General features: G+C 37.8%; 1 protein-coding gene across 7 annotated transcripts in view; it reads left to right on the top strand.

Moving 5' to 3' along the window:
• AKAP9 (A-kinase anchoring protein 9) overlaps positions 1-26425 on the top strand; it is a 194756-nt gene that overhangs the window by 32278 nt on the left and 136053 nt on the right. For 4 of the 7 annotated variants that reach the window (XM_032305901.1, XM_032305902.1, XM_032305900.1 and 1 more), the window contains exon 1: positions 5447-5585. In XM_032305901.1, the coding sequence (XP_032161792.1) occupies positions 5538-5585 (48 nt within the window). In that variant the 5' untranslated portion in view covers positions 5447-5537. Of the gene's footprint in view, positions 1-4611; positions 4720-4789; positions 4871-5446; positions 5586-26425 lie in introns of those variants that run through there. The other 3 variants (XM_032305897.1, XM_032305899.1, XM_032305898.1) reach the window with 3 other exon arrangements.

The following is a 26425-nucleotide window of genomic DNA, read 5'->3' as shown; positions in this document are numbered from 1 at the left end:
ATAAACTACATGGGATAGTCAACATTTTATTATAAAATAGACTTTAAATTAGATCATTTCGCCCAGCTGTAGGCTAATAGAAGTGTTCTGAGCAAGTGTAAGGTAGGCTAAGCTAAGCTATTACGTTTGGTAGGTTAGGTGTATCAAATGCGTTTTCATTTATGGTGGATTTATTGGAATGTAACCCATCATTGTTGGAGGAAGATATGTATTTAAATGGAAAATAGAAAAAGTACCCTTAGAAATCTTTAATTCCCTCCCAATCCCATCTTGTTTCATTTATTCTTCTCCTACCCCCTTAAACCCCCATGTTGCATCACCACTTCCTCATATCAGGGAGACAAACCATAAGTGACTCTTAACCTCACAAAACAAACTGAGGGTTGCTGGGGTAGGGGGGTTGGGAGAAGGGGGGTGGGATTATGGACATAGGGGAGGGAATGTGCTTCGGTGAGTGCTGTGAAGTGTGTAAACCGGGCGATTCACAGACCTGTACCCCTGGGGATAAAAATAATATTATATGTTTATAAAAAATAAAAAATTAAAAAAAAATCTTTAATTCCTCTTTGGAAACAGGTGTAGTGCAGTTCTTACTATTAAGTAAACACTAAAAGCAGTGTAGCTAAATTATGAGTTGTACAGATGTTATGCAGGAGAATCACTGGAATGTAATTCCAATCTGGAATGACAGATTTTCCTTCTCAATTCTGGTCCACTGGAAGTGACTTTCAAAGGCTCTTTGTTGAGAAGGATACTGAAGCAGAGTTTGCACTCAACAGGAAAGAGTTAAGGATTGATTTACAACTTGCATAGAAACCTCGTTACCCACCTTTCTAAATGCAGCGGCCATTTCTCAGGTCTTATTTTACTTCACTTATTAGCAGCACTTGCCACAGTTCCTCCCCGTGAAGGCAATCAAAACCCTACAGGCTTAAGAGAAATTTTGCCCCTCCCTTAACTGCCTGGGAAAGTCTAAATTGGGGGTCTTTCCCAGAATTTGAGTCATTAGAAGATATAAATTTTACCTGAATGACTTATCTGTATGGCAGGGAAAACATCTGATTACTAAACAACTTTTCTACTTATAAATTGCTCTCCTCCCCTTTGATGCCCTAGGCCACATCTCATTCCTTCGCTCAGGATAGCGTATGTACCTCATTTTACCTTTCTGTCTTTGAATCTCTCATGTATGTGGGGCTCCTGTAGATGGAAAATTAAATGCAATTCTCACCCATTAATCTGTTTATGTCAATTTAATTCTTAGGCCATCCAGAAGAACCTTTGAAGAGTAGAGGAAAATTTTCATTCCTTGCAGTATCCACTGCAAGGAATTTGCAGTCTCATTTGGTGAGGCCTTTCCCCTTCCCTCTTCGAGGTTGAGTGCTCTGAGACTTGAGTCATTGAATCACATCCTCACCTAAACTTGCTCCGCAGGGCAGCAAGTTTCGATAGGAAAATAATGTGAGCCACAAATGCAAACCACATATGTAATTTGAAATTTTCTAGTAGGTACATTAACAAAAAAAGTAAAATGAAACTGGTGAAATTCATATATATATATATTATTTAACCCACTATACCTCAAATATTAGCATTTCAACATATAATCAGTATGAAATATATTTTTATATTAATATGAGGTATAAAATTATTATTTTTTTTCCTTCAGGAAATATTTTATTTTTGTTCTAAGTTTAAGAATTTTTACTGACAGGGACGCCTGGGTGGCTCAGTTGGTTAAGCAGCTGCCTTCGGCTCAGGTCATGATCCCAGCGTCCTGGGATCGAGTCCCACATCGGGCTCCTTGCTCCGCAGGGAGCCTGCTTCTCCCTCTGACTCTGCCTTCCACTCTGTCTGCCTGTGCTCGCTCCCGCTCGCTCTCTCTCTGACAAATAAATAAATAAAATCTAGAAAAAAAAAAAAAAAAAAGAATTTTTACTGACAGAAAATCAGCACTTTTGGAAAATCTCTCACATAGCCTTGCTTGACTTCTGGATCTTGGTTTTTATAGAAATATCAACATAATTTCTCTTCAGTAAAGTCATTCCATCCATGATTGATGAAATCAGTCTTAACTTCCAATTTCTGTACTTGGCTATGACTTACGAAGCTCTTTGGGACTTTTTTTTAATTCCAAAAGAGTGACTTTGTCTAAAGGAGATGGAGTGGTAAATATGCAAGGTACTTTTTTTACTGTGGACACTCATCATTAATATTAATGAGATATTTTAAGTTCTTTTGTTATAATTCTAAGTCTTTGAAATTCACTGTTACACTTATAGCATACCTCAGTTCAGACCAGCAGTATTTCACATACTCAATAACCACATTTGGCTAAATTGCTGCTGTATTGGACAGCATGGCCCTAGATGGTCTTATCCAAACCCTTAACTTAAAATGCCATCTATATGCTATTCTCAAATTTATATTTCTTGCTTGGACCTGTCTCCTGAACTCCAGGCTATGAGGGTCAATGTGATATCAATTCTTGGATACTTAATATATGGCTAACTTGTGTCCAAAACTGAATGAACTTGGTCTCCTTTAAATTAGCTCTTCCCCAACTCAGTTACAACCTTGACTCTTCTCTGTCTCAAGCTTCACATACAAATACTGTGGCATTATTAGTTGCATGTGCAAAATATATACAGACTCTGATTTACTATCACTACCATGGTCCAAACTCCCATTATATCTTGTCTGGGTTATTGCAACAGCATCCAGACTGATTCCCCACAGGCTATATCCTCATAGCAGCAGATGTCTTTTAACAACATAAGCCAGATCATGTCACTTACCTACTCAATGTTCTCCAGTGGCTCCCTGTCTCACTGAGAGTAAAAGCCAAAGTCCTTCTAATGACCTTCAGAATGCTATAGGATCTGGCCTCCTGTTACCTCGATACTTCCTCTCACTATTCTCCTTCCTCACTGTACTCTAGCCACCTTTACATCCTGCTTTTTCTTTTACATGACAGTCTCATGTCACAGACATGACAGTCACAGGCCTTTAGACTTGCCATAACCTCACTTATCCCCATGGCTCATTCTCTCATCTCTTTCAAGTCTTTGCTCAAATATCTTTTCAGGGAATGAATGAATGAATGACATGACATTACATGACATGACATGAATAGGTGCCATAAGGAAGCATCAGAGCACAAGTGCCACACGCTCTTCTAACATAAGTCAACACACAATTAACTTTCAACATCTACTGAGCATCTATTATATATAAAACAGGTGTATATGATTGGTCTGTCTTAGTGAAGGGAAAGTTTGAAATAATCTTGTTGCTTTAGAAGGTTTTTGGACATTTTTAGTACATAGTGGAACAGCTGACTTCCTTTGTCATTGAGAAAGTAGTATCTACTAACATCTTGTCAGATAATTTAGGGCTTCCTCCTTTTGGCAATCGGAATCTAGAAACACAATCCCTTAATCCAGGCAGTATTTAAATCACTGCAATATTATAACACCTGGCTGTAGTCCTAGTTTGACTCTTAGCTAGGTAGGTGACTAAATAAATCACTTCTCCTTTTACTGGCTCAATTCTTTTATTCCTATGATAAAATGCCTAATCTTACCTATTGCCGAATTCAGGTTAACAGGTCAGTATATACTTGAGTGTTAAAACTGGCACAAATATGTATGCATTGTACAGTTTGAGACTAAAAAGTCTTTTTTATTTTTAATTTTTATTTTATTATTATTATTTTTTTAAGATTCTACCTATTTATTTGACAGACAGAGATCACAAGTAGGCAGAGAGGCAGGCAGAGATAGAGGAGGATGCAGGCTCCCCAATGAGCAGAGAGCCAGATGCGGGGCTAGATCCCAGGACCCTGAGACCATGACCCGAGCCGAAGGCAGAGGCTTAACCCACTGAGCCACCCCTAAAAAGTATTTTTTAAAATCTAAGAATTTATAAATGAGAGGTCTTTAAACCTAGTCTTCAGGTAGTGGTAGACTTTAGATCTTTGGTCTTTTCATTTTTCAACCCTATTTTCACTAACACCACTTCTATGATTGAACTCATAACTTATTTTAGTTCACACCTGCTAGTTTGAATCCAACCTAGCTCAAAACAGAGAAACATGATCAGCCTGAGTAATCAACCTGAGACATTAACATGTGTAGCTTACCACAGAAATGGATTTGAGAGTAAGAGGGTGGGGAGAAAAAAAGTATTGAGGGAAGAGATGAAAATTGTTAAAATGGCTCAATTCAATCTAACAAGTGTTACGGGGTGCAAAACACTATGCTAGTCATTTCAGTAATGTCAAGATAAGCAAGACAGCCTCTGCCATGAAGGAATCTAGAGTATGAGGTGGACTAAAAAGTGGTGCATAAATTACTAAAATATCATGCAGAGTACATAAAGGAAATACGAGGAGTGGAAAAACAACTACCATTAATTAAGGACATTTTAGTATGTCAGAGGCAGTCACATATATTGACTCACATATATTAACAACCCTTCCAAAACTTCAGGTAACCTGAGGGAGGATAGGTAACTTCTTCAAGGTCATTCAAGCTAGAAAGTGTGTTCTCCCCAACCCAGGTTCCAAAGCCTACGTTCCTTTCAGGACGTCATTGCTGAGAGGGAGATCGAAGGAGGAGTGGAAGGGGAGTTAAGTTGTGACTGGATACTCCTAACTGCGGTGGAGGGAACAAAGAGATCAGAAAAGCTCGAAAAGCTCTTTGGGCGGCGCGTGAGGTGGGCCTTGAAGGACTGAATCGGAGATTGGGCGGGCCGGTGTGGGGGGAAAAGGGAGGGGCTTTGAGCTAAAAAAGTAATGAGAACTGCTGGCTGATCTCCCAAATTCTTCGACAGGAGGAATTCATCTAGATCCAAAAACTAACGTCCGGTGGGTCTTTTCCTCTCCGCCCCACCTTAGTCTTTTCCTTTGGGTTCTTCATCGGTCACCAGCTTCGCCCTTAGATATATATTATTTTTGTAACTTGAAAAATCTCAGTGTTTTAAAAGCGAGTCCCTAGCTCGGTGGGTGGAATCCTGCCGGCGCCCCTGGCACACCCCCTCTCTCCCAGCTTCTCAGCCAGACCGCCACCTGGGGGAGCGTGCGTCCCCGAAGAAGGGCGCTCACCCTCGCGGGCTTTTCGCCTGTGGGAGCCGGAGTCCGAGCCGGGCTCCCGGGCCGGGCCGGGTACCCCCGCAAAGACACGCGAACCCAGCGGGGGCGGAGCGGCACACGGGGCGGGGCCCCGGGCGCACCTGCCCGGCTAGGCAGGGCTCGCGGCGGCTGCGCGGACCGACGTGCCCCCCCTTCCCACTCCCGCCTTGCCGTGTGTTTACGTGGAGACGAAGATGGCGGCGGCGGTGACGGCGTTCCCTGTGCGGCTGAGGACGGTCAGCCAGTGAGCGCGGAGACTGGTTCCACGCCGGGCGGGGGGAGCGCCAGGCCCGGCCCTGCTCCCCAGGCGGCGGATCTTGCGGTCCCACCTCTGTCGGAATCGACCTTCCCTTTTTACCCCCGACCCTCTCCCTGTCTTCCCTCAGCTTTCCCTTCAGAGGCCATGGAGGACGAGGAGAGACAGAAGAAACTGGAGGCCGGCAAAGCGAAGGTAAGAGAGCCGGAGGCTCCCGGAGGCTCTTGGGCCCGCGGTGGGAGGCGGTGGCTGGAAAGGGGTGGGAGAGGGCCTGGCAAGCGGCGGTCGCAGCAGCCCTGGTTCGCTACCCGGGAGAGAGGTGCTTCAGGACCTGAATTTTACGCTTGCCCTCTTCTCTTTTTCCAATTGAAAAAGCCTGGTGTTACTACCTAGCAGATGATACTTCCGTGATGATTGGCTGGTGTGGCTTCTTTCTTGTGAATGCTCAAATAAAACCTTTTCTTTACTGTATAGCTATAAGCTGGTATTCATTGCTTTTAAATCGCCAGCCTTTCACTGTTTTAAGGAGTTTCCTGGGTAGTGCCGGCATTGTGCTTTTCAGGGTGGGGATTTAGGGCTTTTCTTTATTTAGTGGGGGATTTGTACGCCGATCATCAGCTTAGCTTTTTTTGGTGGCACGCTGGCACTTCTGGGTGTGTGATTGGCCTGTGACAGCTGCCTTAGTGGTGGTTTGAGTGTGCCACAAGTGCCAGCTGTGAAGTTCGCGTTGGGGGCGTTTTTAGAAGCATAGCTTTATATGTTTGTGTTTGGAGGTCTTTGTCGTGGCATGCGCTTTTGTATTGTCTGGAATGTTAGTGCAGTCTGTGAATGGAACTGCGGGGGACGAAAGGTAACCATATTCTAAGCAACCTATAGAATTCCTGCTTCAAATAATTGAATTGTTATGTATGTCTCAGGGAGTCACTATTCTATGTCTGCGTGGAAGAGAAAACCTGTAAAGCGAACAATACAAGACTATGAACAGATATTACTCACTGGGCGTCGTGAAAAAATTGATGTAGACAAGTTGTAAATTAAATAGCGTATTTCTTTTAAAAATCACATATTCGAGCATATTTTCTGGCTGTTCTCAAAGGCCCCCTACCTCGGTTATGACGACGTTACCTTTTATAGATTATATTCTGCCCTATTAAAGATAATTGTTAGCAATCATACTTGGACCACAATTAAATTATAATATAGTTAACTGTTTTTCTTTCTTCCTCTCCTTTCGTCCCTTCGAATAAAACGAATAAAGGAAGCTGGCTCCATGATTTTAGTAATCCTCGAGGGGCCATACTGCAGAGATGCCTTGGTAGATGCTCAACACAAGTTTCTTAGATGATTGTGCATATACACTAGCTTTACATTTCTGAAATAGAGTTGGCTTTCCCCTAAGTTCCTTCTATCTAAGATCAGAGCTTGAGTGCTTTTACCTGGTAGATTTTACTTTAAAATCTGTAAATGGTGAAAAAGGGGAATCAGTACATTTTCAGAAGCACAAAGTTGCTTACATTTCTGCAGCCTGAGCTCAGCAGTCTCTGAATCCAAGAAAGTGGAGGTAAAGTGTGTGCCTCGTTTGGAAAGCATTGATCTTCTAGTTAGACATTTTGTTTTTTAATTCAGACTTTGTATTGCCTGCCCCCAGAAGTGTCTTTCCTAAAGGTAATGCATGAAGCAGTCCTGCAAAATATCCTTTACTTTGGACAATACATATTGTAACAGAGGATTTATTTTAATTGATTTGGCCAAAAAACCCTCTGGTTTCTTTGTGTCTATGTGTGTTCTTGCCTGTCCTTCAAAACTCTGCCTATAGGGTGAAAATCTTTTTCTTTAATATTCACTTTTATTGTATAAGATTATTGTCTATTCTAGCGTTGAGCCCAATTTTTCTAGTCAGAAATAAATCTGTCAGATTTATAAGGCAGGATATGTTTGCTGGAACGTTACCTGTACAATCTGAAAACACTGGAAACAGCTTTCAAAGAGAATATTAGAATAATTATTTTCTAAACCATATCATGTAAGTGCAATGGAATATTATGCAGCCATTAAGATTTTGAAGACCATTAGGAATATGGGAATAGAATGAAACAGCATCATCAAATTAGTGTATACATTATTCCATTTGTTTAAACTTGTGTGCTTTTAGATTAAGACTTAAAATTTTTGTATTGTAAAGTCATTCAGCAAACTTTTATTGAACAGTTTTATACCAACAGTTGGAAATTTAGAGGGGATGTCGGTCTCTGTTGTTAAGTTGTTCACAGTTCAGTGGAAGAGACAGACACTGGGTAATAAGTACAATGAGAGAGGAGGTACAGTGGGATTTGGGGTGAATTTTTTCCTTGTAAAAGTGCATTAAATGCTGCTACCTTGTTTTTGAGACTGCTTTACAAAGAAGGCTCTTGATATTAATGTAGCCACTCATGATGCCTGACCTGTAATTGGAAGTCTGTTATTGCTGGCATCAGAAATCACTTAAACTGATCAATTCTAAAACTGATTTAGAAACTTGGCTTTCTGAATGTCTTATTTGTTCATTGAACTTGGTTTTATGAACCATAACTTTCAGAATTTTTTTCTTGGTGTTCAGTAAGCTGATCATTGAAAAATTTCCTTTTTGTATCTAGATTTTATAAATGATTATTTTTTATGGTATGTATGCAAAATAGTATGCTTTATAAATAACAACCAAAATCTGCAATGATAGAATAAATTCTGGTAATGTAGCCATTAAAATAATGCTATAAAGACTTTTTGAGTTGGGAAAATGTCCACAAATAATGCCAGCTTAATAAAAATGTTATCATGTAAAATACATATACATACTTATTTATGAAGATGCCTGAAAAAAATGCACTAAGATGTAAATGATGGCTATCTCTGGGTGGTGGGTTATTGGCAATTTTAATTTTTTTTTACACTTTCAGTATTTTCCAAATTCTCTATAATATTTCTTTTAGGATCAGTAAAAAATGTTTAAACATCATTTTTAAATACAATAAAATGTTATCAAATACAGTATGATGAAGAACTTTTTATATTGTATGGTTATTAAAGAGAATTAAAAAATGAGACACAGAAAAGGTAGGTTTCGCAAGGGCCCTCACTTTGGTGTAGTCCTGCAACTGTCATTCTTATTCCAGTGCTGCTTGTATTACATAGTTGGGGGAGCCACTATTAGACTTGCACAGACTTCCTTTCTGTTTTGTAGTTCTTTTTTCCTTGCTGTCTGTTCTCATTGCCATGGTCATACTTGTCTTGCCTTGCTCCATTTCATCTGCCTCTTTTCCCAATTTGCTGTCTGAGATTTGCTGTGACTAGAAAACTCAGTCCATTTGGTTTATAAAAATCAGAGCTAATGGAGACCAGTGAGTGGGCTTTATGATAGTTAAGTTTTTCTACTTGTTTTTTGTTGCTGTTAACTTCCTCAGTGTTAATGAAGCAAGAACCCTAACCCATGGAGATGTGAGACATTACTGCATTATTAAGTAAATATTTTCAGAGCTGGGCTAACCCCATTTACAAGGTGCTGATGGGGATGACACTACATAGGGTGTCTTTGTGTTAAGCTACTTTGAATGACTTCATTTTTTCCAAGTGAAATTATTTATGCTGTCATGTAAAGAAAGTATTAGAATATTAGTGAACAAAATTAGGAGACAGTTGGGTAGTTAGTATTATTAATTAATGTTACTACTCCTATACATTCACATTGGGTATACTTAACATTCTGTTCATGTAACAGAATTCAGTAAAATCAATGTTTTGCACCAGCTATTCAGCATAACTGATATTATTTGTTGAATAATTATTTAAAAATTTGCCTCTTAAAAAAATTTGCCTCTTGCATTCAGTGAGTAGTAATTATATGATTTTTATTTGTTTAGTGAGCATTTTCAGTTTGAAAAATAGTACCAGTTGTATGCAAAAAGGGACAGAGCTTGGTGCAAGCTGTTACCTTATTGATAGCTGGACTTTTCAATTGCTGTTTACATTCTGATAGACAAAGTTACTTGTGGTGCAAAATTGTTCTTTGCATATTTCAGATACATTGCTCTTCCACTAAGAAAATTGCTCTTCATCCTTGTTTCTTTAAAACTTTCTAGTTTTTTTTTCTTTTTGAGCCTGCGTGGGGCTTTTTAGACATTTCATTTAATTCAGACTTTGTATTGCTTGCCCCAGAATTATCTTTCCTAAGGTAATGCATGAAACAGTCCTACAAAATATCCTTTACTTTGGACAATACATACTATAACAGAGGAGTGCAACAGGAGTTGCATGCTCTGCCACTGAGCCAGCCAGGCACCTAAAACTTACTAGTTTTTTATTCTCATATGTCACATAGCTTACTTAGCTTCAGAATGGATACAGGAGTTTGATACCTTCATCATCATTTTTTCCCATCATCATTTATTCTAATAGTTGTGTGTTGTGACAAAAACTAATTCAAGACCTTCAGGCTTGGTTTTTAATATCCTCGAGAGGGATAATATGGAGGAAAGTATGGGCAGAATAGTCCTTTTTTTTTTTAATATTTTATTTATTTATTTGACAGAGCGCAGGTAGGCAGAGAGAGAGGCAGGCAGAGAGAGGGGGAGGCAGGCTCCCTGCTGAGCAGAGAGCCCAATGCAGGGCTTAATCCCAGGACCCCTGGATTATGACCTGAGCCACCCAGGTGCCCCCAGAATAGTCTTTTTAAAGTGTATAGTGAAGAAAGGCTTCTAAAGCAAATCCAAGAAATGGCAGGAAGTGGGTGAAAAGCCATAATAAGATCCAGTGAAGAGAGACTTAGCAAAGAGGTCTGTCATGTCTCGGCACTGAAACTGAAAGTTGAATTGAGCACATGGAAGAAAGGAAGTGGCAAAGATAGGATATATCCAAGTGACGAGAATATGACAAGTTGGGGCAAGAATTATTTTCAAACAAAAACACCTCTTATCTTTATATATAAAATTTGTAGGAAAAGCTAAACTATGACTGTAAAATATCTATTATGGGCTACTAATTATTGAAATGTAAGTAAATTTCCAATATCGAACTAGAAAAATTTCTCATGGAAAATTGTTAAACATTAAATGATAAGGAACATTATTTAAATTTCTTTGGATTCCACTAAAATGAAAATTAAAATTTAAAACCTTAATTTGGAAAAACTTATAGAAGTTTTGCATCTGGGGTATATATGTATAAGAATTTATAATATAGCTATTTGGCATACTGTAAAAGAAACTAGGACTTTTGGAAACATTTATTTGCTTATTTGTCCAGTTGATATTTTTGAACGCCTACAGCTGCAACTATGGACTTTTACTTAGCAGGCAGTTATTTAAATTATCACAAATTCTGCAGTTTATTTTCTATGGGAATAATCCTGTTGCAGGACATGAATCTCAACATGTATTTTGGAGAATAAATGAGATCGTGATTGAAAACTTAAGTTCTGGTGCTAGATACAAAGAAGCTATGATTTTTTAAAATTGAGATGAGGGGCACCTGGGTGGCTCAGTGGGTTAAAGCCTCTGCCTTCCGCTCAGGTCATGATCCCAGGGTCCTAGGATCGAGCCCCGCATTGGACTCTCTGCTCAGCAGGGAGCCTGCTTCCACCTCTCTCTCTCTCTGCCTGCCTCTCTGCCTACTTGTAATCTCTGTCTGTCAAATTAATTAAAAAAAAAAAATCTTTAAAAAAAAACACTGAAAAATAATAAAATTGAGATGAAATTCACCTAACAAAAATTAATCATCTAAAAATGAACAGTTTGGTGGCATTTGGTAAATACAGTTTGCAATCACCGATTCCATCTAGTTCCAAAACATTTTTATCATCCTAGAGTAAAACCCTATACATTAAACAGATACTCTTCTTTCCCTCCTTCCCCTAGTTCCCAACTACCACCAGTCTGCTTTCGGTTTCTATTGAGTGTACCTATTCCAGATGTTTCTTATAAATGGAATCCTATAATATTTGACCCTTACCAGCTGGCTTTTTTCATCCATGCATCTATATTTCATTCCCTTTTATGGTTGAATAATATTCTATTGTATGTAGCATTTACTGTACTTTGTTCATCCATTGATGGGCATTTGAACTGTTTCCTCTATTTGGCTATTATGAATAGTGCTGCTTTGAACATTGGCATGAAAGTACCTGTATTCATTTCTCTTGAGTATATACCTAGGAGTGGAATTGCTAAATCAAAAGGCAATTCTGTGTTTTTTGAGAATTGCCAAACTGGATTTCCACAGCATCTGTACCATTTTACATGTACACCAGCAATGTATGAAGGTTCCAGTTTCTCCGTATACTCACCAACACTTACTGTTTTCTGTTCTTTTTATTATAACTGTTCTAGTTGGTGGAAAGTGATATGTCCTTGTGTTTTGATTTGTGATTTCCTAATGATAGAGGATGTTGAGCATCTTTTCATACACTTTTTAGCCATGTGTCTGTTTTGGAAAAATGTTTATTTAAGTCCTTTGCCCATTTTTTAATTGGGTTGTTGCCAATTGTTATATATAAAATATTAGGTATTGTATGCATTTTTTCTGTACGCAGGGACAGAGAGTGAGAATACATGTGCTCAGGTGGACAGGAGAGAGGGGTAGACAGAGAACCATACATCTCCGTAGGATTATCTTCCATTGTGCTTCTTTTTTTTTTTTTTTAGAGACTTCCAAAATTTAAAAATTTTAAAAAGAGCCTGTTTTTAAAGGGCTCTTCCAAAATTTAAACTATTGCTTTGAATAATAGGTTCTAAGTGAATTGATAAGAGCCTGATACAGAAGTTTGGTTTCTGTGTGGGCTATTGAGTCATTTCATTCCATGGCCATCTGTTTTACAAGTGTATGCAGTTGGTCAGAAGAGCACCTGTTGGGTTTTTGGCTTGGTTATTACTGATCCATTTTCACTGTGGGAACAAAATAACAAGTCTTGTTCAGTAACAAAAAGGCCTGTCATTTTCATATGTGAGCCCAGTATTTTACTAGTATAACGTATTTTTGTTGTCATTTTGACTTCCCTTTTACTTCTAGTGTTTTTGTGGTAGTAATCACCAAAATATTCTTAGCATACATAATGTTTATCTTGTATGCTACACAAAGTTTTGGTTGATTTGCAGATGGATTTAATACCATTCATTGTCCCAGAAGTAGTTTTGCCTAGGTTATTTGTTTATATCTGTAGATTTTTTTATATCATGAAAAATTCCTTTATCCTCTGTTCATGAACAGTATAGTGTCTGTTTTAAGTTGCCTTCAGGGTTATGATTATTACTGTGGAGTACAGTTCACTTAGATTTTTATGTGGTCTAAATCCTGCAAGCTTTTACCCAATCCCATTCTTTTTTTTTTTTTTTTAATTCAAAATATGTGTCTCATACTTAGCCTTTTTCTTCTCATTCTAACACCATTCACTACCCAGTAAAACCAGGCCCACTTTACCTCACATTCTATTTGGTTTTCCTGGCACTCTCCTTAATGTTTCAGATCCAACCAGTCACCACATTCTGCTAATTTTACCTTCTAAATTTCTCTTCATTTATCCATACGTCTATTTCTCCCTCATTATCACTCACTTGGACAGTGGGAAGTTTGACAGTGGAAGAAAGAATATGAATTCGATAGTAATAGTAGTTACCAGTTAAAGAGTACTTTCGAATGCTAGGCTTTATGCTAAGGATATTTATTACCTCCTTTAATCCTTGTAACTGTTCTTAGAGCTGTGGATACTGTTGCTATCCCTATTTTATAGGTGGGAAGACTGGAGAGGTTAAGTTTTTAATTTAATTAACTAATTTAATTAATTTGCACAGTGCCATAGTGGCAGAGCAAAGGTTTAAACCCAGTCTGTCTGACCAAAGAGATGGTGTTCTTAACTTCAGTCCTACACAGGCTCTTAAATCTTTGATCAGTGTTTAGGAGATAGGATTGAGAGGCTTTGGTAATTGGTTGTATAAGGGTAAGGAAGATGTTTGGGTTTCTCCAAAATTCTTTTTTTTTTTTTTAAAGATTTTATTTATTTGACAGACAGAGATCACAAGTAGGCAGAGAGGCAGGCAGAGAGAGAGAGGGGGAAGCAGGCTCTCCACTGAGCAGAGAGCCCGATGTGGGGCTCAATCCTAGGACTCTGGGATCATGACCTGAGCCGAAGGCAGAGGCTTTAACCCACTGAGCCACCCAGGCACCCCTGTTTCTCCAAAATTCTTATGTTGAGATCCCAACTTCAAGGTGATAGTATTAGGAGGTGGGCCCTTTGGAAGGTGATTAGGTCGTGAGGGCAGAGCCCTTATGAATGTGATTAGTTCCCTTATAAAAAAATAGATCTCTTGCCTCTTCCATCATGTGAGGTTAAAGCAAAGAGATGACCATTTACGAACTAGAAAGTGGGCTCTCCCCAGGTCCTAAATCTTTGGCCCCTAATCTTAGACTTTAGCTTCCACAGCTATGACTAGTCTCCAGAACTGTGAGAAATAAATTTCTGTATATAGCGCTAAGTCTATAATATTTTTTTACAGCAGTCCAAATAGGCTAAGGCAAGAGATGACTCTACTCTGACTTGAGCAACTGAGAAGAAGTTGGATGCTAATCTCTGAGATAAGGAAGATGAATATATGTGGGGGAAGAGAAGAGTTTGAGTGAAATGGGTATCTGAGAGGGGAAATGTGGGCATATTTGGAGGGAAACATATTTGAGTAAGATAAAGATGAGTTTGTTTTAGATATGTTGAGTTGGAGGTGCTTATATGGCATCCCAGTGTAAAACTGAATGTGTATTTGGAGTGGAAAACAGAAGCCCATGCTAGAGATCAATACTTGGTTTAAAAATACTAGCGATACTGTGGAAGTGAGGAGTTCAGTCAGGAAGAAGACTAATGCAGACTGAGAGTTGAATCCTGTGGAAACACCCATGTTTAAAAGGCAGGTGAAGAAGTATCTACAAAGGATGCTGAGACACAAACTTTGCAAAGCTAGAAGATGATGATGTTTGTGAAACTGAGAGAAGACAGAGTTTCAAGTAAGGGGGGAGTACTAGTCAAAAATGAGAAATCAAGTATGAAGGAGGCTTGAAAAGTGACCATTAGCTTTAGCAGTAGTTGATCGGAAAGGGAAGTGTAGATTCCAGATTGGGGAATGAATGGGAATCAGGAAAAGTTTGTGTGTGCCACCTAATTTTTCAGAGTTGTTGTTGTGAAAAGCTATATAATTTGTAGTGGTTATGAGCTTAGACTAGACCATGCCATCTGGGATCAAATCACGGCTCTGCCATTTTTAGCTTTGTGACTTTAGGCAAGTTACTTAACCTCTCTGTGCCTCTGCTTCCCATCTGAAAGATGAGAATGGTAATAATACCTGCCTTGGGTTTATTATGAGAATTCAGCTAATACTTATAAAGCACTTAGAATATTGTCAGACTATGAAAAGAGTTCAGGAAGTATTAGCCACCATCATCCTTCTCTTGTTGGAGCATAGAAAATCAAGCTACATAGCAGAAATTAGTTTGGAGAAATAGGCTGGGATCAGATCATGAGAAGCTGTATGTATTATTTGAAGTGGTATGGATTTTATCCTAAAAGTAGCAGAAGACTGTTAGAAGAATACATATTTGATATGTTTAACTTTTGAAGAGGTTATTCCTTTCCAAAAAATAAATCCTATAGTCCAGTAGGTATGCTGCCACCAGGTGGCAGTTCTGTTGTTACTATATAGATGAAGCAGTTAAACCATTTTTTAAAAAATTATAAAATACTGATTTGAATAATATAGCTAAATGTAAATATAAGTAGCTTAATTCTAGTAATGCTTTTATCTTTTTTTTTTTTTAAGATTTATTTATTTATTTGAGAGAGTGCATGAGCAGGGGGAGAGGCAGAAGGAGACAGAAAGGGAGAGAGAATCTCTAGCAAACTCTCTCCTGCATGGGTGAGAGGGGAGGTGGGCAACATGGGGCTTAATCCCACGACCCTGAGTTGGTGACCTGAGCCAAAGCCAAGTGTCAGATGCTTACCCAACTGAGCCATCCAGGCACCCTGGGCTTTTTTATTTTCAAAAACCTATTATTATTTAAGTGAAGGAGAGAAAATAGAGGGTTATTACAAAGATAGATTTCAGAGGAAGGTAAATGAAATATAGTTGGGCCTCTTGGGAAACTGAAAAGGCATTTGGAATCAGTGGCGTTCTCTGTATCATCTCTTATCTTTCACAGTATCTGATACTCCTCTTTTTGCAGATCAGTTTCCTTCACTTATACATCAGTTTACACATGACCAAAAATTATGGGATGAATCCCTGAGTCCGTTCTATTTAATGAGGTTGTTTCTCACTATATACATTTTTTTAAAAAGATTTTTATTTATTTATTTGGCAGACAGAGATCACAAGTATGCAGAGAGGCAGGCAGAGAGAGAGGGGGAAGCAGGCTCCCTGCTTGAGCAGAGAGCCCGATGCGGGCTTGATCCCAGGACCCTGAGATCATGACCTGAGCCGAAACTATATACACTTTTAAACAAGAAAAGGAGGGGGAGAGAAAATTTATTCAAGTATTGGGAGCCATCTCTTCATAGAATAAGCATCTAGCATAGTGGTTCCCAAACTTTGTTGCACAGAAGCACCTGGAAAGCTTCAAACAATTGTGAATCCTAGGTCACACTTCATCCCGAAATCAGAATATCTCACGTGGAGCCAGGACTTACTTTTTTGTTGTTGTTGTTGTTGTTTTTTAGAAAGAGTGAGTTAGTGCACAGTAGGGGGGACAGAGGGATTTCACAACCCTGAAATCATGACCTGAGCTGAAATCAAGAGTTGGACGCCTAACCAACTGAGCCACCCAGGTGCCTGTGGACTCACTGTTTATTTTTTAAAGATTTATTTATTTGAGAGAGAGAGTGTGTGGGGAAGGAGCATAGGGAGAGAATCTTCATGCAGGCACTGAGCACATAGCCTGACGTGGGGCTCAACTCATGACCCATAAGATCACGACCTGAGCCCAAACCAGGAATTAGACATTTAACCAACTAAACCACCCAGGCACCCCAGGACTCATTATTTTTAAAAAGATCCTCAATATGTAGTAAAGTTACTGATCCAATAACATCATCACTATTTGTGATTCTGCAACACTGAGTGTGTGTACATTATGAACTCTCATATGCCGGTTACTTTCCTTAGTGTGTAACTGAAGAAATAGGGATGATATATGTCAGGAGGAAAACAGCAGAGAAGAGTATTTGAATCTGCAACATGACTAGTAGGTTTATTGTGTAAATTGTACTTTATGGTTGATTTTTGGGATGTTTATAGATTTATATGGTTATATCATTCATGTAAGATGCGCCTGCCTTCTGTTCTTTTCTGGACATTTCTTGCCTCCATGTTCCCTAATTCCAAGAGAAGAATTGAATTGACTCACTTCTTTTCTCAAACTACAGTGACAGTAGAGACCTGGGTGTCGTGGATGGTAGGAGCATTGGCTGATTTCTTCAGAAGGATGTTCTGCATACTTTAGAAATACCTAAATTAATTATATTTTACTTACGAAAGGATAAATATGAAATGCATAGGTAAGGACCCCTGGGTGGCTCAGTCAGTTAAGTGTCCAGTTCTTGATCTCAGCAGGTCTTGATCTCAGCGTCGTGAGTTCAAGCCCCACACCCAGTGTGGAAACTACTTTAAAAAAAAAAAGGGACGCCTGGGTGGCTCAGTTGGTTAACCGGCTGCCTTCGGCTCAGGTCATGATCCCGGTGTCCTGGGATCGAGTCCCACATCGGGCTCCTTGCTCTGCAGGGAGCCTGCTTCTCCCTCTGACTCTGCCTGCCTCTCTGTCTGCCTGTGCTCGCTCTCGCTCTCTCTGACAAATAAGTAAAAAAAAAAAAAAAGATAAATGATTAAAAAACAACAATGGGGTGCCTGGGTGGCTCAGTGGGTTAAAGCCTCTGTCTTCGGCTCAGGTCATGATCCCAAGGTCCTGGGATTGAGCCCTGAATCAGGCTGTCTGCTTAGCAGGAAGCCTGCTTCCTCCTCTCTCTCTGCTTGGCTCTCTGCCTACTTGTGATCTCTGTCTGTCAAATAAATAAATAAAATCTTTAAAAAAGACAACAACAACACAAAAAACCCTAACTTTATACTTCTTACCCAACTTAAGAAATAACGCACATTCAAATACATTTGAAAATCTAACCCTAGCTTCTTACCACCTCAGGTAGCTGCAATTCTGAATTTTGTTTATCATTGCTTTGCTTTTCTGTATCTCATATGTGTGTGTGTGTGTGTGTGTGTGTGTGTAGTGTATATATACACTATAAATCTATATATATAGTTTGTTGGTTTTCCTGTTTTTGAACTTAATGGTATGTTGCAAGCAGTCTTTAGTGATTTGCTTTATGTTCAGTGTCATGTAGAGAGTGTTCACTCCTGCATAGTATTCCATTATTGGCATTTGCCCCAGTATCAATGAACATTTGGATTGTTTCCAGTTTTTTTGTTGTTACAGACATTGCTGCTGTGTTACCTTTTGTCCATCTTCTGATACACAGCAGAGATTTTGATCTGATCCCAAGGTCTATTCAGTTCTTGGGGAGTAGTGACTGTGTGAGGAAATTAGGTAGGAAGAGGAAATGAAGTGGAAAAAAACCCTGATACTTGTGTGCTTATTATATACCTTATTACATCACATAAGTGATCTCTGACAGATGTCCTTTAGAGCTGCTGATGGACACTGGATACCTGACCCATCAAAGGGTGGCCTTTGAACTGACCAGGTGTAGCAGTTCTTCCATTATTCAGTTGAGAATTCCTGCAAAAGAAGATACGTGTATCAGAAGGAATAATAGTCTATAACCTGTGGCTTATAAATGAAAGCTCAAGTAATAAACTGGTGTGTATTTATGTTGCTGAGAGAGAGAATATTTGTTACAGATACAACTTGGTTTAAGGATTCTCCTTTATATGGTATGTACACTGCTTTTTATTTATTTTTAAAGAGATTAAGCTTTATAATATGGAGAGAGTAGATAAGATTGGGGCAGAGTACCATTATTTTCACTGTTCATTGTTAATAACTGAGGTGACAGTGAAATGAAGTAGAGGTAGATGGCATGTGAGCAGTGAAGATATAATTGCCTGTCAGTGTTGGCAGTTAGGCTTATGAGGTTTGGTAACCGTGTCTGGAGAGGCTGATGAAAGTGGCTAGATCCCAGGACAGCGTATTCCTGGAGCTGTGCCTTCTCTCTCCTTTTTGGGATGAGATTTGTGGTAGATGTGTAGTTGTATTATGTCCTTTAAAAAAAGGGTGGTATAAATTTATAAGTCCATGATAATTTAATTGGCGAATATTCTTTACAGATCTGGGGGGGATGGAGGCAGTGAGGATTTTTCAAAAGAAGAAAACAATCACCCATAGTCTCCATCCATAAGTAATCACTACTAGTTTGTTGATTCTTCGTTTCTATGTATGTTTTTAAACTTAATTTGAATCATACTCTATGCAGTTTTGGGCTTCTTTTCCCCTGACTTTATGTTGAGAACATTTTCTCACATTAAAATTTTTTTTGAAAACATTATTTTTGACAGTTACATAAGTTACATTGTATGGTTATACAATAATGTAACCATAGACCTGATACATCATCTTTTTCAAGAAAAAATATTTTAAATAATCTCTACACCCAGTGTGGGGCTTGAACTCACAATCCCATGATCAAGAGTCACCTGCACTTCTGACTGAGCCAGACAGGCACCCCATTTTTTTTTTTTAAAGAAACTGTACAGATGTTCTGAAGTTCTGAGGCATAATGCCTAAAATTATTGTTAGTGGTGCCTCTTTTTATACAAAATAAATTATCTTGGGTCGCCGGGTTGACTCAGTCGTTAAGCATCTGCCTTTGGCTCAGGTCATGATCAGAGTCCTGGGATCAAGCCCTCCATAGGGCTCCCTGCTCAATGGGAAGCCTGCTTCTCCCTCTTCCACTCCCTCTGCTTATGTTCCCTCTCTCGCTGTCTGTCAGATAAACCCTTTAAAAAAATAAATTATCTTCTTTTATTCAGTAAATATTCATTGAGAACCTATGTGTAGGCACTCTTCTAGACTTTTAGAGTATTATGTAGGCTTTGATTTTGATTAAAAATCCCTTCCTTCCTGGAGTTTAACATCTAGTTATTCTGAAATAAGTTAACTTCGTATAGTCAGTAACAGCCTAAAATAATATTTTAATAATTTTATGTACTTAGAGATTTGTTCTAAGCCCTATAAAGTAATCATTCTAATTTGTATTCCATATCTATCATCTTTTTTCATTTAGGATCATTTAATAATAGGTACTGTTTATTGTTTTTCAAATAATGGTTTTTATTTGTTTGTGTTTATTTATTTTTTTAAAAGAGGGAGAGGAGAGGGATAGAAAGATAGGGAAAGAGGGAATCCCAAGCAGGCTGTACACCCAGTGCAGAATCCAACACTGGGCTCAGTCCCACAACCCTGAAATTGTAACCTAAGCTAAAACCAAGAGCTAGATGCTTAACCAAGTGAGCGCCCCCCTCAGCCACCCCTCAAGCAAAAGTTTTTTTGTTTTTAAAGATTTTATTTATTTATTTCTCAGAGAGAGAGAGAGAGATCACAAGTAGGCAGAGAAGCAGGCAGAGAGAGAGGAGGAAGCAAGCTCCCTGCTGAGCAGAGAGCCCAATGTGGGCCTCGATCCCAGGACCCTGAGATCATGACCTGAGCTGAAGGCAGAGGCTTAACCCACTGAGCCACCCAGGTGCCCTAGCAAGAGTTTATTTTAAAAAGCTCTTATAATGTAAAATTCTAGCTTTTCCTCCTTTATAATGGAGAGTAGGAAGAGGAGAAAGGATAGGGAAAAGTTGAAAACAATTCTTCAAGAGAGCCCTTAAAAGTGAAAGAAATCTTTATTATTTAAAATTTATTTGTTTGAGAGAGAGAGTGTGTGTAGGCACATGCATGCTAGCAGGGTAGGGGCAGAGAGAGCGGGAGAGAGAGTCTGGAGCAGACTCCCTGTTGAGCGTGGAGCCTAATTCAGGGCTAGATCTCACGACCCTGGGATCATGACCTGAACTGAAACCAACAGTTGGACACTTGCTTGACTGAGCCATCCAGGTGCCCCAAAACTGGAAGAAATCTTTTTTATTTTTTTTTAAAGATTTTATTTATTTATTTGACAGATAGAGATCACAAGTAGGCAGAGAGGGAGAGAGGAGGAAGCAGGCTCACCGCTGAGCAGAGAGCCCGATTCAGGGCTCGATTCTAGGACCCTGAGATCATGACCTGAGCTGAAGGCAGAGGCTTTAACCCACTGAGCCACCCAGGTGTCCCCAAACTGGAAGAAATCTTAAAACGTCCTTCTAACCTACCTCTTCATTGTACAGTTGAAGAAATTGAGTTCTGCTGAGGTCAAGTATCTTGTCCAGTGTCACAAAGCTAGCTTATTAGACTCTTTTGACACATAATGATTTGGTACTCTATCATATGTAATCCATATTCTTTTTGAAATAATATTTTTCATTCAACAAACATTTGTGTCTGCTATGTGCCACACAATGAAATGTGTTAAAATATGCAAAATTAAGATGATTCCTTAGAGTTCAGGATCTGTTTTCTTCTTAAACATAGAGTGTTCCAAAACTAATAAAAAATCTACATTGAATGAGGTTATAGGATATAAGGAAGACTTACAGCTCAGTAATGTAAAGTTCTGAGGTCTTTTCCATATCTGATATTTTTGGGGTTTTTTGGCACCATTATTTTCCAGTAGTTTGTGATAGTATTGGAAAATATTGCTTTTGTCTTCTTTGCTTTTCAGTTGGCCTACATACAAATTGTCTTTGGGTCAACTGTTGTAATCTTCTTTTTGTTTACATAGTTAGGCCCCTGGAATTTTGTTGTAAGTTTGTACAACATTGTTGTGCAGCATTCATTAAGGAGTATTAAAAAGATTTAAAGGCAGCACTGACAAGTACAAATAGTCACTGTAATTAGAATTAATTAGGATTTCTTAAATTTTCTACAGCAAAAATGGCTCAACTTACAGCTGTTTATGGAAACTGGAGAGACTAGATAACATTTTAAAAATATTTTACAGTGTTCTCTCTCGCGTGTGTGTGTGTGTGTGTGTGTGTGTGTGTGTGTTGTAGTTGTTGTTGTGGATGTGTTTTTTTCCCCCAGTTTTGTAAAAAAAGTATTTCTTGGTTTGGAGATTTCATGTATACATGACTTTGAACTTAGTGTCCTAGGATTTGAAGTACAATGATAAATGAAGGAAAAAAGGGAACTCAGTGCACGGAATATAAATTGGTATAGTGGAAAAAATACTGGATTTGGAGTCAGTTGTTCTTGTTCTATTTTGCCACTTAGCTGATTATGATCTTAGACAAGTACTCACATTTATCTTCAAATCTCAGCTTTCATATTCTTATTTCCAGTGGGGTATTTCCTGATTTCTCCCAGCATCCCCAACCAAATTAAATCTCTCCATTGTAGGCTTTCTCTAGTACCTATACTTTATCTTCCAGGTATTTTTTATCTCTTGAAATTATATATTTTTGTGTTTATCTATATTTGTTTTATTTGTTCTTCCAACCTGAATTACAGTTCATGGGAGTATGGTGTGTATCTGTTTGATTCATTACTACCTGTATTGCCTTTAACACAGTGCTGGATACATGATAGGCAGTCAATAAATATTTTTTAAATAAATAAACTATTTAATATTTATCATATGCCAAGATATCCTCACAGATATAAAACTCAACCCCCACACCACACCTCTTCTAAAAAGCTGCCTTTGAAAGTCATCAGAGAGGGAGAAAAACCATGAGACTCTTAACTCTAGGAAACAAACTGAAGGTTGCTGGAGGGGAGGAGGGTAGAGGGATGGGGTAACTGGGTGATGGGCATTAAGGAGGGCACGAGATGTGATGAGCACTGGGTGTAATACACAACTGATGAATTATTTAACTCTACATCTGAAACTAATGATGTACTACTATATCTTGGCTAATTGAATTTAAATTTAAAAAAAAGAAAAATTTTATTTAAAAAAATTGTCTTTGAGAAAATCAGGCTATGAGAGACTCCCATTACCACCTCCTTAAAGATATGTAGGAGTACTTTTGATTATAAAATTGTACACTAACTTTTATCTTATTTGCTTCACACAACTCAGTGATGTGATAGGCTGGCCCTGACTAATAGATCCTATTAGTAGGACCATATATTTTGATTCGTGTCTAACACAGGCCCTGCCACATTGTTAACACTCAGTGAACACTTGATAAATAGGTTATAATTTGTAGTTTTTTTGGAGTGCCATTATAAAAGCTTGGCATGTTTTTATACAGCATTTTTTAAGTTCTTTGTTTTATTGAGAATGATTACATACAAAGTTATAAATATTGAACTTAAGGAATAAATTATCATTTTCGTTTAGTCATTTATTTATGTTCTGGTCAGAGTAAGATACTGAGATTTGAATTAGTTTTGAAAGACAAGTGTATGTGGACATGATATCTTTCCAGTAAATCTTGAAACTATTTCTGTGCCTACATATGTTAACATTTTTACAATTGGCTTCCAAATGACAAACACAGATGGCCGTAGTCTGAATTTTCAGCATGTTTTAGAATAAATGTTTTCCCAGTAATTTAAAGTTTATCATTTCAATATCAGATGATTAGCTAATTGAGTAGAGTTTCTGATTTTTGCTTATCTGCTAGTTTGCCACTGTTCAGATTTAAAATAAAAATAGCTCAGATAGGTATAAGGAATTAGGCTTAGGATCTTACGCCTCTCGCATGTTTATGAACTAGAACTCTTGCTGAAAAGCTATTCTGGGCATTATATATTTATTTTTAAAATAAATAGTATCATTAACATTATTAGTTTCAGTTGTACAATATGATTCAACAATTCTATGCCTATACAAGTGTTTTCTCATTCACCTTTATCTGTTTCACCCATCTCCCTACCCACCTCCCCTCTACAATTTCTTTGTATTTGAGAGTCTTGGTTTTTTATCTTTTTTTCTGTTTGTTTTATTTTTCAAATTCCACATATGAGTAAAAATATATAGTATTTGTCTTTCTTAGTCTGACTTATTTCACTTAATATAATGCCCTCCAAGGCTACCCACATTGTCTCAAATGATCTTCTTTCTCTCTCTCTCTCTCTCTCTATTTGGAGTAGGGGCAGAGGGAGAGGGAAACAGAATCCCAAAAAGGCTCCACATTTAGCACGGAGCCTGACACAGGACTTGATCCTACAACCCAAGACCATAACCTGAGCAGAAATTAAGTCAGATGCCCACCTAACTAAGCCACTGACACCATCTCATTTTTAATGGCTGTGTAATATTCCATTGTATATTGTTCCACATCTTTCTTATCCATTTATCTATTAATGAACTGTTAGGTTGCTTCTGTATCTTGGCTATAGCAAATAATGCTGCAATAAATATTGGGTCTATGTGTTTTTTTTTAATTAGTGTTTACAATTTCTTTGGGTAAATACCCAGTAGTGGAAGTACTGGATCATATGGTAATTCTATTTTCATTTCTTTGAGAAATCTCTGTACTGTTTCCCACAGTGGCTGTGTCAATATGTATTCCCAGTAAACATGCATAGGGTTTCCATTTTCTCCACATCCTCAGCAACACTTTCTATTGTTCTTGTTTTTGATTTTAGCCATTCTGACAGGAGTAAAGTGATATCATTGTGATATCCCTGATGATGAGTGCATTTCCCTGATGATGAGTGATGTTGAGTAGCTTTTTATGCACTGTTAGCCATCTGTGTGTCTTCTTTGAGAAACTTCTATTCAGAACCTCTGTTCATTTTTAGTCTGTTTTTTTGGTGTTGAGTTGTAAAGTTCTATGTATATTTTTATGAAATAGAACTCTTGCTAAAAAACTATCGTGGGCATTATTTTTGAGAATTAATTTTGTCTTGCTTTGTATTGTTTTGCCTTTAGAAAGAGATGATGAGAGGGATTATTTTGTGTTTTGATTCATTTAATTGCCGATTTTAATTCCAAGACCATGAAACTTTTCTAGATAGTAGAATTAGATATGCCTGTTATATTGTATTTTAATTGTCTGGTTCTCTGGAACAGTGCTTAAAGTGATGTTTTTAGTGGTGATTTTTCTGTAAAAAGATAAGTTATCTTATTTCACTCAACATGTATTTTTTTAGTACTGTTCCAGACTTTGAATATATAGAACTGAACAGAAGTCCTTACCCTCATGCTGTTTACCTTCTAGTTAATTGTTCTGAAAAAAATAGTATGACTTTGTATAATCAGTACAAGGCCTAAAACAATGTCTTGGTAATTCTGTGTCCTTAGAAATGATTTGTTCTAAACACCATAAAAAAAAAATCTACTCTTTAATTTTTTTTAAAAGATTTTATTTATTTATTTGACAGAGATCACAAGGAGGCAGAGAGGCAGGCAGAGAGAGAGAGGAGGAAGCAGGCTCCCTGCTAAGCAGAGAGCCCGATGTGGGACTCGATCCCAGGACCCTGAGATCATGACCTGAGCCGAAGGCAGCGGCTTAATCCACTGAGCCACCCAGGCGCCCCTACTCTTTAATTTTTATTTATTTATTTTAAGTAATCTCTATTCCCAAGTGGAGCTCAAACTCATGACCCCAAGATCAAGAGTCACATGCTCCTCTGAGCCAGTCAGGCACCCCAAGAACCATTCTGCTTTTTATTCACTATCAATAACTTTCTCATTTGGTAATGGATACTGTTGTCTCAGAGGTGTTTTTTAAAAAATCAAGCTTTTAAAAATACAGCTTTAGTTTTCTCTTTTGTTAGGTATTTGTACATAAAATAATTAAATATAAATTATGTATATAATTCAACAAGTCAGGATTTTACACAGAATATTCATCTTTATCTATATTCTGTGCTCTCTGGGCATATTTTCTAACACAGACAACATGGAATTTTAAGAAGTTTCTGAAGTTGAACTTAAATACCAATAATGTCATTATTAGTATTTTTCTTGGTTTTGTGTTCTGAGGAATCTTTTTAAAATGATGTGCCTAGACTTTTGATTCTATTTTCAGATAATATGTAATAGTGTTTCAGTTGGTTTATTTTTAAGAATGAATTTACTATCCTCCAAAGTAGTTTAAATGCATTCCAGCAGCTTAATAATGTACAAATAGAGGCAACTGGTCTTGCATCTGTTCCTTAAGCAGACATGAGGTAGAATAACAGGCTAGTTGCTAAATAAACTAGGGAAAATTTTTAATGTGATATATTTTTTTACATTTTACAATGTCAGTGATTGATTAGATATTTCCGACTTATGAGTTAAATGTCTTTATTATATAATCACTACGGCATAGCTATGCTGTATCCTTTTCATCTGCAACAGACAAAATAAGTATAAAATATGCTGTGTTTTATTCTCTAAGTTCTTGTATTTGTCACATATTTTGATAAGTTAATGATACCAACATCGTTAAGACTGTTTTAACACTTAATATCATAAGAAATTTACTGGCCGTCTTTATGCTTGGTCTAACTAATAGTTATATAATTAATATGCTGGTAATAGATTTCCTATTTTAAGGTACAACGCAGCTTACACCTATTCTTATGTTTTTGTTCTCTCAGTGATCAAGCAGCTCAAATTAAATTTAAGAATTGGTGGTTAGTTACTTCATATAAAATTTAGAAAATGTGTTGCATAAAAAAGAAAATTTCAAGTAAGGATAAGGAAAATACCTATAATCTCCACTCTGTAGGGATACCAAATTTGTGGTTATATTCTTCCAGAATTTATCTGTGCCTATATACACAATGTTATTAAAATTCAAGCTAGTTAGAATTACTGAAGGCTGTGAGACTGAGCCCTGCTTGTCTTAGTTGAAAGAGATGCACACCATTTTCCTTTTATTATAAAAATATACTGTTGCAATATTATATATACCACTGTGTCCTAAACATCTTTATTATTTTTCCATATATACTCTTTATATAAACATCTTTAAAATTGTTTGCATTAACATAATTTTAAT

This window comes from Mustela erminea, chromosome 11 (assembly GCF_009829155.1).
Source record: "Mustela erminea isolate mMusErm1 chromosome 11, mMusErm1.Pri, whole genome shotgun sequence".
In the NCBI taxonomy this organism is placed as follows: domain Eukaryota; kingdom Metazoa; phylum Chordata; class Mammalia; order Carnivora; family Mustelidae; genus Mustela; species Mustela erminea.
The sequence above is the reverse complement of the archived record's forward strand: the minus strand, read 5'-3'. Positions and strand labels throughout refer to the sequence as shown.